Below are 15,340 nucleotides of genomic sequence, written 5' to 3'. Positions count from 1 at the left end.
GTATTCTTAGTATTCTCTTCACCCAATATGATTTTACCCTCTATGCCTGATGAAGAAGCCAGACAGGTTTTGAAAGCTAGCGTGAGGTATTTTTCACCATTTGGTTTGCCCAATAAAGATATCATCACAGGATGGATGCTGATTCTCATGTTGTTGTTTCTTGCTGTTGTCAGTGGTGGTTGTGATCTTATGGCTAAAAGGCAGGGCTGCACCCAAAAAATTTTAGGTTTAAAAAAAAAACCCTGCTTTACTCATGAATTTAAACTGGTTAACCAAATCCCCATGAGTGTCCACTGAAGTTTATCTGTCTTTAGTGTCCACTGAAGTTTATCGATGGAGCCTGATTTCTAAAGTATTTTGCATTATGGAACTACTCTTCATGATTTAGCTATGGCCCTGCTAACATGCCTATACCTGAAATGTTAATAACAGAATTAAATTTCAGTTTCAATATTTATTAGTAGGTCTTAAACCAGTGTATTTGTTAGAGTCTTGAAGTATCTTTAGGCAGGATATGTGGTACATCTCTTTACTAGTTTAAAATGTTTTTATCTATTTCATGTTCATATTTAACAACTTTAAGTGAATTAAATGATCAGTTTTCTGCACTGGAACCATCTGGAATCACGCGGATAACCAAAATCTCTACATAGTACAGCAAAGTCTTGCTTATCCAACATAATATTGTTGGATAAGAACACTGGATAAGCGATAATGTTGGATAATAAAGAGGGATTAAGGAAAAGCCTATTAAATGTCAAATTATGTCATGATTTTACAAATAAAACACCAAAACAAATCGATAGAACGGGAATGTTATATAGTAATTATTGTATTTATGAATTTAGCACCAAAACATCGCAATGTATTAAAAGCACTGACTACAAAAACATTGACTGCTGAAAGGCAGACTGCGTCGGATAATACAGAACGTTGGATGAGTGAAGGTTGGATAAGCGAGATTTTACTGTAATAGCATTTATTTTTCACAAAATGGGCCTGAATGTCCACTTCCAATTTTGAAAACAAGGGATGTGAGTATTGACATAGAGGTGCCCTGAGATCTATTTCAAGGAAGCTTCCAGGAACAGCCATTTACTATTTTCCTCACTGCAATATTTTGGGAGTGATAGTAGCACTCTGAGGGCACTTTTTCTACCCAAATTAATCATAAATGTTATCTAATACTGAAAATCCTTTTGGTCCATTTTTTTAATTCAGAAGTTAATAGTTTTTAAATGGAGTAAATTACCTTCCTGACTATATGACTGAAAATTGGTGTTACTTTACTGTGGCACTAGCACAGCATTGCAAATTCATATTTCTTACATGGCTATTGCAAATGTAATTTCCCCAGCAGTTAAGCATTTGATTGAAGATTTAGGGTTCAAATACACACCTTAACAATTCTGTCAAGTCAAGTTCACTGTCCATTTCGAGATCAACAGTCCCGACCTCTGGCATAATTGTTACCTCCTCCAACTCATACATAGTAAAAATTTATGTCAGCATACACAGCAACTGTAGTTAAGGATAACTTTGGTTTTCAGATTGTGCTGGCACGGCTGTACCAGAAGCTCTGACTTTATTTTCTTGCTGCTAATGTTTGCAGTCATAGGACAGGCCGCCTGTCAATCATCATTAAGTTTGGTTCCGCCCCTTGTTCAGGGCTCTGGGAGGGAAGGAACCATTTTTAAGTCAGTCTCATTTAGGAAGCTAAGCTATAGGATGTAGACCTGCTCGTCCCGTAGAAAAGCTTCATATCTCAAACACATGCGGGGATATAGAACATCCGAGAAACCAGAAACAGAAATTCCAGGGGGAAAGTCTCAAAAGCTCTGGCTGAGAGCTCACAGCCTCTCAGCCTCACAGCTCCTGAGAGAAACAGCCCTGAAGTTTTCAAAGAAACCTCGGAGAGGGAACAGCATCACAGATCCACGGAACCCCAGCTGAAACATCTACAAGCCTTGGTTGGTAGGTCCAGTCGATATCCAGACGCATTTGGATTCAGTAGTGGGTCCCACATCAGCTAGGCCCAGATAATAGACAGCCTGGGAGAGGTTATAAGAGGGTTTTCACAGTTATCCAAAGCCAATTGCCTGTCCCCTGGGGACAAGACTGAAAGGGCCAACAGTTTATTAGCAAACCTTGAAGTGTTATTTGACTCCTTGAAGATTTATTATTTGTTCATCAATAAAGACTTTGTTATCTCATTAAAGACTCAAAGGACTATCCTTGTTCAGGAAAATCCTCAAGAACCTCTCTTTTGAGGCGCCCTGGCTTCCTGCTGGGCATAAAGTATACGTCCTATACAAAGACAATAGTTACAGGCCCAGCGCATGACAGTACACAGATAATCCTAAATCAAATAGCAACATCTGATTGTGGTTTCAGATGGTCAGCAACAATTAGACCCAGTAGGGGAGGGGGCAGAGATTATATTTAAGAAGTTTGCATTGAAAAGGACTCCTAATTTCTCTCCAATGTCACCGACACTTACATCTGTACTACTCTCACTATCTTTAATAGAGGCTTTGATTTTGACGTTGGATAACTCATTTTTGATAACTCTCTGTTTTGGATATGTTGTTGTTTATTCGTTCAGTCACTTCTGACTCTTTGTGACCTCATGGACCAGTCCATGCCAGAGCTCCCTGTTGGCCATTGCCACCCCCAGCTCCTTCAAGGTCAAGCCAATAATAATAATAATAATAATAATAATAATAATAATAATAATAATAATAATTTTATTTTTATACCAAACTACCATCTCCCCAGAGGGACTTGGGGCTGCTCACAGATATAAAACAAGCATACAGTGGTATCAAATACAAAACACACACAAATAAAATGAAAAGGCATAAAATAAAATCACAGTCATTATGAAACACATGATAAAACACAGCAATAAAATCATACAATGGACTGGGCAAAGTGCACTGAGTGAAACTTGTAAACATGAAGGAAGTTAAGGTGCTATAAGATCATGGGGAGAATCTTCAACTGGATATATTTCAGCCAAAAAGTTTTTAAATGATGACCCAGAAGGTTTTAACTGGTGCAGTTAATCTTGCTGAAATTTCTTAGTTTAATGTAAATTTCTTCCTTATCGAAATTATGTGATTTGCTTGTTCCCACCCTCTTGCTTTCAGACATCCATTTAATCCATTGTTTCCTTTCTTAAGGTGGATCGTATGTCATTCCCGTGTGGTTGCACTAAAGAAGGATGTAGCAATACGGCAGGCAGAATTGAATTTAATCCCATCCGTGTTCGGACTCACTTTTTGCACACTATAATGAAACTTGAATTGGAGAAAAATAGAGAGCAGCAAGTCCCTGCATTGAATGGATGCCACAGCGAGATAAGTGCTCATAGCAGTTCAATGGGTCCTGCAACCCACCCACTGGAATATTCAATCCCAGACAACTTTGAAATTGAAGCAGAACCTCGAGGGACTGTGATGCACTTGCAGTCAGTTGATGATTTGGGATGCCCAGGGGAGGAGGAGGAAGAAGAGGAGGAAGATGCGAGCAGTTTTTGTAGTGGAGTCACTGATTCCAGCACGCAGAGTTTAGCACCCAGTGAAACAGATGAAGATGAGGAGGAGGAGGAAGAGGATGAAGATGATGAAGACGATGAGGAGGATGAGGATGAAGAAGAAAAGGTGGACGACTTTGTGGAAGGGCTGGGTGCTCACGCTGATATGGTGCAAGCACTTCCTTCTGTCCTTTGCTATTCTGACAGCACTGCCATGCATGAAAACCATTCGAAGGCATCCTACTACACGAATGCTTCATCGCTTTATTACCAAATAGAGAACCACAATCCCGGCACTCCTAATCAGATTCAGGAGACTTACTCTGAAAGGGATATTGTTAAGAATGGTAATCTTTCTCTGGTGCCTTACAACCCAACGTCAGAACAGTTAGTTGACTATACGCGGCAATCAGAGGAAAATTACGGCAGTTCACTTTATCCAGCTTCAAATCCATCGGTCATAGTATGCTGCTCTTCTTCAGAAAGCGACAATGCTGTTCCATGTAGTAGTTTGTACACTGAGCATAGGCCAAGACACTCCCAAGTGGACTTTCCATCATACTTGAAAAGTCCTTCACAAGATGGATTTGTTTCTACTCTGAATGGTGGCGCTCACCTCCCAGAGCTTCCCACCGAGAATTCACTTAGCCTTTCGGAAAAGAGCAGACTGCATGAAGAGTGTATCAAATCACCTGTCATGGAAACGGTACCTGTTTAAATTATTTTAGGACTGAATCCCTTATATTCAAATGCACTCTGTTTTAACTGGATTCCTTGGAATTTTCTTTTTCTTTTTTTAAAGCCGTGGAGAAAAAGGGACAGATTCTGGTTAACTATTTCATTTGTTTCTTTATTTCAAGCTATACTGGCATAAGCCATTGCACAAAAAAAAGGTTAGTGTACAAAGTAAATTGTAAAAGGGGGAAATCAAATGGTCTTTTGATACAGAATACCTAGATTTAAAAAATGGAACACAACAAATTAGCAGTCTACCTGTTGAACTTTGTGAAGCGGGGCTGTCTGACTTAAGAGTTTTTTGTTTTATTGTCAGGCCCCATGCAAGATAATGAAATTTTACTTTGGAATCTTTATGTTTAGAGTTCTAAATTTTCACACCTATTTGAAGATGGTGAATTTTTAAATGTACATGTAATTTCAAAAGAAAAAAACCACAACAACCCTGAATTTTTGGTAATGTATATTTTTATTTAGGTAGCTTAATATTCCTGTCTTGAGAAATTGGAGCTGAACGTTTGAGCAGAACAGCACAGCCACTTCAAATTCTGTTAGGCAGACTATGTTTCTGTTTTGTGATAATATTTAAAGTTGACATTGAGCTACATTCTTTGATATGTCCTGGAGTCAGTTTATAGGTGGAACCTAAACATCTAAGTGGAAATCTAGGTTGTTTCATTTATTGTTGGTGCGTCAACAAAATCTCCCTAGAAAGAAATGAAGGATGTGCATCACCCTTGTTTAAATTATTCTGATAGGTGTGAATATCTTCTAGAAAATTGAAATGTTGGACAATCCTCAGATTTTTTTTAAAGTTGCCAACACAACCAAGAAATTGGGCACAATTCAGCCAAATTTAACTAATTGGGACTGGCTCATGTGGTTTGTTATTTTATTTTTCCCACTCTGTCTTCTTTCCAGAAGCTCCCAAGGGAATGAACAATATAAAACATCCAGCTACTTTTCATATCCTTCCCAACGTACAGGGATTTTCTGCCATCACCCATACCATTTTTAACAGCACCTTTTTCATCAGTGAAAAGCTGTTTTTACAGGACAGTTATGTACACAATTTAAAGAAGAACCCCAATTAGGCCTTGTGTGTAATGTATAGTACCTTAGTAGAGCACTTTCTGTTTTTCAACGGCTGCTTCTTTACACAGCTCTGGTAATATGTACAACTGGGAGCCCTCATGATATCTCCATTGACTTGCTTCTATTTCTGTTGATTGCATTTCTAAGCAGCTCAGGACTGAATACAGTAGAGTCTCACTTATCCAACATATGGGCCGGCAGAATGTTGGATAAGCGAATATGTTGGATAATAAGGAGGGATCAAGGAAAAGCCTATTAAACATCAAATTAGGTTATGATTTTACAAATTAAGCACCAAAACATCATGTTATACAACAAATTTGACAGAAAAAGTAGTTCAATGCACAGTAATGCTATGTAATAATTACTGTATTTACAAATTTAGCACCAAAATATCACGATGTATTGAAAACATTGACTACAAAAATGCGTTGGATAATCCAGAACGTTGGATAAGCGAGTGTTGGATAAGTGAGACTCTACTGTACATGGATCTCCCTACCTCAAATGCAAATTGATCTTCATGACAACCCTATGAAATAATTTAAAGACAAATGGCCAACTTTTGCTTTGTGGGATTTGTGTCTTAACTGAGGTTGTACTATGTTTTTCAGGTTATAGGCCAATCCTTTCACTAGTACACCTTGACATTGCACTTGTTCTCAGTTAAATCCTGTGCATTGTCTTCCTCTTACATAGATATTAAACTATGTGAGAAGCTGTCACATGAAAAAGGGTAACATATTTCTAATACAACGTAAACTTAGCCTTAGGATCTGGTGAAATCAATGGGACTTCATTAAACTAAGTCTTTCATTCTGCATAGTGGGACTTGTTACAACTGCACTTTGATAGATTGTACACACTGTGCTCACTTTCAAAAGCAAAATGCTAGTTTTTGCATGCACATCTTTTTGTTGCTCTGCATCTGTACAGCTACCCAATGCACTTTAGTGCCTCCTCTTACTTTTGGAGTTATGAAAAGTCTTGGAGATGTTGTGGGATTTTGTTCTCATTTTTTAAAAATAACATATCACATGGGCAGCATGAAAAATACTACCAGGAAGAGCTTGTGCAGATTTTCCATGCCAATTGCAGAATGCTTCCATCAGCAATTCATAAGAGGAGAGCATTATTCTATTTGTTGAAAAAAGAATAGACTGTGTGTACAGTAGAGTCTCACTTATCCAAGATAAACGGGCTGGCAGAACCTTGGATAAGCGAAAATCTTGGACAATAAGGAGGGATTAAGAAAAAAAGCCTATTAAACATAAAATTACATTATGATTTTACAAATTTAGCACCAAAACATCATGTTTTACAAGAAATTGACAGAAAAAGCAGTTCAATACACAAAAAATGTTATGTAGTAATTGCCATATTTACAAATTTAGCACCAAAACATTGCAGCATTTACTACAAAAACAATGACTACTAAAAGGCAGACTGCCTTGGATAATACAGAATTTTGGATAAGTGAAGCTTGGATAAGTGAGACTGTACTGTACTTGCAAATGGAAGGAGACAGAGTTTGAGGGCATTTATGATTTCTTATTAGATCACACAAATGATGCCTATATGTGGAGTTTGTTTCCAAAATCTACCAAATTGGAAAAAAAAACAACTAAGGATATGAATTCTTTTGCTACAAAATGCAATTTTCCAAGTCCTATACCAAAGTGATCTGACGCATTTTGATAGTTTTGATCTGTGCATAATATCCTACTCCTAGTCAACCATGTGTTGCCACCTATAACTCATATTTCATTTTTTTTATTTAGTAACTATGAAAACAAACTCAACATGTGTGTAACACAGACAACAAAAAGCTGTCCTCTGGCTTTCCCACTAAATCGCCAAATCTGAGTTTTACCTTGTTCAGGTACCACAACTCACAATATATGTACTGTATATATATACCAGTTGAAGATCTACTTTGAAAAAGAGCAAATTAATATGTCATCATTTTTTCAAATGGCAATGCCCAGTGCTTTGAATGTATCCTTGCTTCTTTAAAGTACAAGATACTACTACAGTAGAGTTTCACTTATCCAACATAAACTGGCTGGCAGAACGTTGGATAAGCAAATATCTTGGATAATAAGGAGAGATTAAGGAAAAGCCTATTAAACATCAAATTAGGTTATGATTTTACAAATTAAGCACCCAAACATCATGTTATACAACAAATTTGACAGAAAAAGTAGTTCAATACGCAGTAATGCTATGTAGTAATTACTGTATTTACGAATTTAGCACGAAAATATCACGATATATTGAAAACATTGACTACAAAAATGCGTTGGATAATCCAGAACGTTGGATAAGCGAGTGTTGGATAAGTGAGACTCTACTGTACTTGTTGTTTGGGTAATTCTACCCTTTTTGGAAAATGCTCAGCCTAGAAACCAATTACTGAGGAGGAAGCGCCTTGTGTGGATGAAACAACTGTGTGGCATGCACAATCCTTTACAGCCTGGCACTGTGATAAAAAAAATATATTAGCATAATCTGTTTTTAATTATAATTAATACAGTTACCACTTTCTGAGAAATGTTTAGCAGAATTGTATATATCATATTGAAATACATTTTTGGCTCGTGACTGTAGACTGAAGGATACAATCTCAACTTCAGTTTATTTATCGGTTTCCATTGGGAAATTCACATCTTCTGCCTGCTCCCAGGGAGGGGACATGGCCCGGCTGTTCATTAATTCAGATTGCAAAGAGCCATGTAACTGTATAAAGCCTTAAGCTTTTTTTATTAGTTTTGTTCATGATTTTGGGTCATCTACCTGCTGGGTCAACATCTGCCTCGCAGCCAGGCCCAGAGTTTCTTGGATGTCAGGAGGGAGCTGAGCTTGCTTCCCATTAATTCTCTTGTACTTGACAGCCTTGAGGATTTCTTTCAGACTTATCCTGCTGTCTTCTTTTGGCCATATGTAGCACAATACATGGGAGAGGAAGATGGGATGAACTCCTGTGGCTCAGTTATTGAAGTGCTGTATTTCCTGCATTGTTACGGTTTTGGTTTTATATCTGTGAACTTACCTCTATGTGCCAAACGGCTTATTGTGACTAAATGGCAAATAACAGTGAATGTGTTTTGTACAAGTTTTGCATGTTATCTTTTCCTTTTCATGGTGGCTGTCTAGGTCATACAGATATTGAAGATGATCCAGCTGAGTGCATAACATACTTGATGCCTGTTAGTTTTGGATGCTATTCAGCAAGTGTGAAACACAGCATCGCTGCTGGATACATTCATTTTTTCTGCCCGCTCATGTCTAACACGAAATTCCTCCACACACATCAAAATTAGCTGGATAGGAAGAAAACCACTGGCAGCACGTTCCTAACCGATCTGAAGAGCATATCTTTATTGATTATTAGAGATGGGCAGTCTCTAATGGAAAAGTCTTCTAACTCATTTCCCCTGAATGGAATTTGCTTGAGATTGTGAATATTCGCAATCCAGAGGGCCTTGCTGTGACCAGGGATTTTTTCTGACATTCGCGGTCATGTAGAGAATGTGGAAAAATCTAAGGAGACAGTAAGATGCCTGGTAAACTAAAAGACTACTGAGACATACAGGGGAGTCAATATTACTGCTCTCCTGCTATATCAATTTATGCTCTCTCTAATTTATTTATTTATTTATTTACAGCATTTATATTCCGCCCTTCTCACTGCGAAGGGGACGCAGGGCGGATCACATTGCACACATAAAGGCAAACATTCAATGCCATGACAATAGAACAGAGACAGAGACAAGAAGCAGGCACCGGGCTGTCCTCGAACTCATGACCTCTTGGTCAGAGTGATTTGTTGATTTGTGGCAGCTGGCTTGCTTTCCAGCCTGTGCCACAGCTCGGTCTCTAAGGCAGCGGTTCTCAACCTGGGGTCCCCAAAAGCCATCAACTCCCAGAAATCCTAACAGCTGGTATACTGGCTGGGATTTCTGGGAGTTGTAGGCCAAAAATATCTGGGGACCCCAGGTTGAGAACCACTGCTCTGGGGGAATATTCATAATTGTTTTTTCAGTTCAATATAAAAAAAAATACATTGTTTGGGAAAATATATAGTTTGATGCACTCTGTTTTCCTCAGAGTGAATTCTGTAGTAAACCAGGGGCATACAACATTGACTATGTAATATATATTTGACCTTACTATAAGTATGCATTATAGCCATTGCATAAAATTATTTTTCTTCTTCTAATGGCCAGGTATATAATCCATGAGCCAGTGCAGTGTGGTGGTTTGAGCATTAGACTCAAATGTTTGAATTTCCGTTTCACCATGGAAAGCCACCGGGTGACCATGGGCAGGCTACACTTTCTCAGCCTCAGAGAAAGGCAAATGTATAAAATGAGATCTTGAAGGTACGAGGCAATTAGAATAACAAAGCACAACTTTGCTATGAACCTTAAATGAGTTGCTTTGTTTCAGTTATGGGTGCATATTAGTGTAGAAACTGAGAGGATGAAACTAGTGTAAAGCCACATGCATTCTATTCCATTACTGCACTTTTCGAACTAAATAGTGCCGCTTTTAAACCATATTTCAGTATTCAGCAATCCAGATTAAGTAAATATCTGAGGAAGGAGCATAAAAATGTCATCAGTCTTTATGTGGAGATTCTCTGCGTGATCAGGACCCTGATTTTTCAAGTTTCCAAATAATGTGACCAGTCTTATATGCTGCTCTTGCTGTGGTTCATACACTGTCCATCTGAGGGGAAAGGAAGGAGAGGAGACTGGGTCAGTGCCTTTCCCTCCTCATATTTTTAACCATATAATTTACAGCCTGCAAAGAGCTCTGAAAATTATATTGATCCATCTCTGCCGTTTTATAGAATGCAATAGCAAGGTGGAAGGAAGGTGCTGGACAGTTAAACCAGAAATTGCAAAGGTTATCCAGAGCCAGTGGCACAGTGGGTTAAACTGCTGAGCGGCTGAACTTGCTGACCGAAAGGTTGCTGCTTTGAATCCGGGGAGCGGAGTGAGCTCCTACTATTAGCCCCAGCTTCTGCCAATGTAGCAGTTGAAAAACATGCAAATGTGAGTAGATCAATAGGTACTGCTTCTGTGGGAAGATAACGGCGCTCCATGTAGTCATGCTGGCCACATAACCTTGGAGGTGCCTACGGACAACGCCGGCTCTTTGGCTTAGAAATGGAGATGAGCACCAACCCCCAGAGTCGGACACGACTAGACTTAACATCAGGGGAAACCTTTACCTTTGCCTATCCAGAGCTGGCCTGGAATCCTGACTTTATATATACTCCTCAGGTGGACATTGTAAGTTCTGAGTCTTTGGGGAAAACTTTGCACTTACTGATTTAATATCTAACACTTTACGCCATCATTGGTATTCTGTTGCCTGCATTTTCTTTCAGTGGACAAAACTCTCAATGAAATCTATCTGGGTTCATGAAAACACATATATAGTGGTTGATGTACTTTTTACCAGAAATTGGATAATGCATAAATAATGACAAAGGGGGTGCACCTCCAAAACCCTGGGTTTTGTCATGAAACCAACCCATTCCTGTTCTTATTTTGCTGTTTTACCTGGTGCAAGAGCTGTTCAGAATCGAAACCATTCATATGTGGAGCACTGTTATTAATCCACATATGGAATACAACACTTATAGGAATTATGGAGTTTATGTTGAGTGATAAAAAAACTCTATCAACACTGACCATTAAAAACACACACACTTGTGATTTTAAAAAAATCTTAAATAATACCTACTGTTGTAAGATTTTACTTGCCTTACACCCTTTCTGCATTTTATACCTTGTGATGTATGAAAAAAACGTAAGATTCATCAGGAACTCTGTGGTCCAGAATGCTCTTAGTAAATGATACATATTTACTGTGGATGGGTAGATTTCTAATAGTTTTTTCACTCAATTGTTCTTTGTAATGGGAATAATGGGAATAATTGAAAAGAATGATTCAAAATTGATGCAGACTCTAATAATTACTGTTTTATGTAATCAGAAAACAATAATAATTTCAGCCAACAATTTTCAGGGCAAATGCACAAACTAACCTAATATTGGTCCTATACAAAACTGTTTTTACTGACTCATATTCTGAGCAGGACAGTCACGGGCATCAGTCCCTACAGAATTCAAATTTTAGAGGTTGTTGCCAATTTCTGTTCCTTTAGTATTTTTTTCTTCCTCCTTCCTGTCCAAGAAACCTATGAGACAAGAATGTTAACAACACATACACAGAAATGCTAATTGCCAATTTACTGTCCAAGTGTTGATTCAATTTCTTTTATCTGCAACCTCACACAAACCAAAATGTAGGCAATGAAAATCTTAACCTGATCCTTATGGTGTAATCTTTATTTTAACTATATCCTTCTGTATTTATGTTTTCCGTATTTATGATGAATGACATGTAATTTGATGTATTTATTGTGGCTTATTTCTGCGATGTATATATTAAAAATAAGCATTTATAAGTCTTAAAATTAGGTTATTTTTTTTCTTAGTGGCACTCGTATTATGCTGTATTTTTACTATATATTGTACAATATATATTTATTGTCCATTTGTTTGCAACAAAGTAAATCAGGTTTCTACGTTACATCGATTATTGTCTCTTTTGTACTGTATGTATGTGTGAAGTACTTAAAATATTCATGTCATCTTTTGTCCATATAGGAACAACTACTTTTAAGTCTGGAATACTATTTATGGCTTTTCAGAAGTATTAACTTGACATCTACCATGTTACCTTGAATGATTTAGACCCATGAGCAAAATTGCAATACTGTTTATAGCAGGGGTGGGCTAGGACTAGGCTATTAGGAATTGTGGGAGTTGAAGTCCAAAACACCTGGAGGGCTGGAATTTGCCCATACCTAGCCTAATAATAATAATAATAATAATAATAATAATAATAATAATAATAATTTTATTTTTATATCCCGCTCCCATGTCCCAAGAGGGGACTCGGGGCGGCTCACATGGGGACAAGTCCAGTTCCAAAATACAATAAAATACAGCATAATTAAACCAATATAAAACAGGTAAAATAGTATAATCATACAAACCAGCATAAAATATCAACATAAAACATTAGAACATATAGCCTAGATCTTTCAGATGCTGAGCCAAAAGTATCTCTAGCATTTTGGTGAACTTGCAGAGTACTGAAGCCAGACTGAAGGACTGCACATGATACTGCCAACACTTACTGTTGTAACACATTTTAAGCATTATTTTCAATGGTACTTTCAGACTAGAATATGCAGATGTGCTTCCAGCAGATCCAGAGGTAAAACAAAAACCACAGCTCTCAAGGGGACTTTTACTAGACAACACAATGTATCAAATTTGTGTGTTCTTGTTCATGTATTTGTAGAGAAATTTATAATCCAATATGACTCTGAGACTTCGTGTTGAGTAGCAGGGTACAAACAAATGGAATTGACAACTTATAAAAAGAGTTCCTGTTGCAATTCTTTCAGTGTTTTCTTTGGAGGGGTAATGGAAAGAGAGAACTGGAGCAGAAGGAGGGACTGGGTTTTTAATCCCTCAATACTTTCCCTTGGAAAGGTGGGGACTTTTCAACACCAGTATTCCAATTTTTCTGCTTTAGTATTCATTTTGTTTTTGCACATGCTTGTTGAAGCCTTAGATTTATAGATTCATCCTTGGGGAGGCCAGTCATTAAAACAATACAGAAGAAAGATAGGGATCTTTTTACCCTGATACTACAGCATAAACTAAGCATTGATTCTGGAAACCTTGGTGCTCTGCAAACCCTGAAATAAGCTGCCATCTTGATAAGCCCTTAGTAGCTTCTTGTACATTGTGTTGTCAAAGGATTTCCTGGCCAGGATCACAGGGTTGTTGTATGTTTTCTGGGCTGTATGGCCATGTTCCAGAAGTATTCTCTCCTGACGTTTCACCCACATCTATGGCAGAGGTTGCCTCTGAGGATGCCTGCCATAGATGTGGGTGAAAGTCAGGAGAGAATACTTCTAGAACATGGCCATACAGCCCGGAAAACATACAACAACCTTTCTTGTACATTCCTTGGCAAGAAGTGCTCCTCTCTTTCCTTTCATATTCAAAATTCCTAATCATATGCCTTCAAGTGTAAATACAATAAGGTAATTTTGGTACAGAGCTAAATAGTTTTTGTTTCTCTATCCATCATGGCATCACCTTGCTCATCTGCTGAACATTGTCATGCAATGCTAAGAGGCTAGGATGACATTTTCAGATATAGTTGGATATCATCTGCCCTCTGCTGGTTGAATAGAAGTTTAAAATAAAGTTACAGTAGAGTCTCACTTATCCAACATAAACGGGCTGGCAGAAAGTTGGATAAGCGAATATGTTGGATAATAAGGAGAGATTAAGGAGAAGCCTATTAAACACCAAATTAGGTTATGATTTTACAAATTAAGCACCAAAACATCATGTTATACAACAAATTTGGCAGAAAAAGTAGTTCAATAGGCAGTAATGCTACGTAGTAATTACTGTATTTACGAATTTAGCACCAAAATATCACGATGTATTGAAAACATTGACTACAAAAATGCATTGGATAATCCAGAACATTGGATAAGTGAGTGTTCGATAAGTGAGACTCTACTGTATTAAAACATAAAAAATAGTAGATACTACTGCCTAAAATTAGCCAGTAAATTACAGACTAATATTTTGTTATACTATACAAGCATCATTTTGCATTTTACTGTTTCACTGCATTTGAAGCAGAATATTAAACCCAAATATCTGGAGTATAATACATTCTGGCAAAATGTATTTTGAAAAATCTGTTGGTTTTTGTGAACAATATTATGGCCAACATCCTGCATCAGGAGGTGTTGGGAATCTATTGAGTGGTTAGACTCAAAATAGCCCTCTCTTGTGATTCTACCAAAAATATAGCAGAGTGCTAGATGGCAATAGAAAGGAAGTTGCCTCATACCTCAAAGAGATCACATTGCTACATCAACAAATGGGGTGGAGATAGTAGCAAAAAGGAAGAGAGGATTGTGGCAAAAAATGCAACATTGTGGCAAATAATACAATACATTAATAGACAGAGGATTAATACATGGGGATTTGGTGGATTTGTTATTTATTCGTTCAGTCGCTTCCAACTCTTCGTGACCTCATGGACCAGCCCACGTCAAAGCTCCCTGTCGGCCCCCGCCACCTCCAGCTCTTTCTAGGGCAAGCCAGTCACTTTAATTGGGGGATATTTGTCATATTCCAGAGACCAAGTGTATTTGTTGAGAAATTACAGAGAAGCAAAGCTAGTACACATTTTCTCAGGAGCTCAGTAGACATTATATAATATATTTAGCAGGCCTGTGAGACCGTGGCCGAGATTGCATTCTTTAATACCGTGGTTACTTGGGCCTTCCACCTCCTTCATTGTTTGTTTATAAAATATCCCCTACCCATAAGAGATTTTGTTGCAATTCATGACACCCACTACGGTTTTGCATTACTGCTGTCAAATTCCAACTCTAAGGCTTATCCTCCCAAATTGGAAGTGAAATTCACTCTTGAAAGAGTTACCATGGGGAAAAGGTGTCTCCATTGAAGCTTTCTCACCAATCTTTGTTTCCACACAAGCCAATTTTTTCAAAATCCAATTATGACAGGAACAGAAAGTGAGGTGAAATCTTCTGAACAGGGACACAGACAGCAGAACAAATATCACAGGAGTGTAAACCCTTCCCTGTCTATCCAAAGTGCCTGTATTTTGAATAACAGCACAATAACAGCAATGATATATGTGGAGCAATTTTCAATTCATCAAGTTCTAAGAAAACTCTACACTTCTAAGGGAGTTGATACTTCAAAGATACACCGCATTCAACCGTCTATGTGAACATCTACAACCATGAGTGCTGTGTAAGGCAACTCATCAAGTTTAAAAATATAAATGACACAAATAAGACACTGTACTGTA

General features: G+C 37.8%; 1 protein-coding gene across 6 annotated transcripts in view; it reads left to right on the top strand.

Annotated features, from left to right (window-relative positions):
• csrnp3 (cysteine and serine rich nuclear protein 3) overlaps positions 1–11,980 on the top strand; it is a 155,266-nt gene extending 143,286 nt beyond the window's left edge. For all 6 annotated transcript variants that reach the window (XM_062969213.1, XM_062969217.1, XM_062969214.1 and 3 more), the window contains one exon: positions 3,186–11,980. In XM_062969213.1, coding sequence (XP_062825283.1) covers positions 3,186–4,256 — 1,071 coding nt within the window. In that variant the 3' untranslated portion in view covers positions 4,257–11,980. The remainder of the gene's footprint in view (positions 1–3,185) is intronic.
• The last annotated feature ends 3,360 nt before the right edge of the window (positions 11,981–15,340 follow it).

The sequence above is a fragment of the Anolis carolinensis genome, chromosome 1 (assembly GCF_035594765.1).
Source record: "Anolis carolinensis isolate JA03-04 chromosome 1, rAnoCar3.1.pri, whole genome shotgun sequence".
In the NCBI taxonomy this organism is placed as follows: Eukaryota; Metazoa; Chordata; class Lepidosauria; order Squamata; family Dactyloidae; genus Anolis; species Anolis carolinensis.
This window is presented reverse-complemented; position numbering and strand designations above follow the sequence as displayed.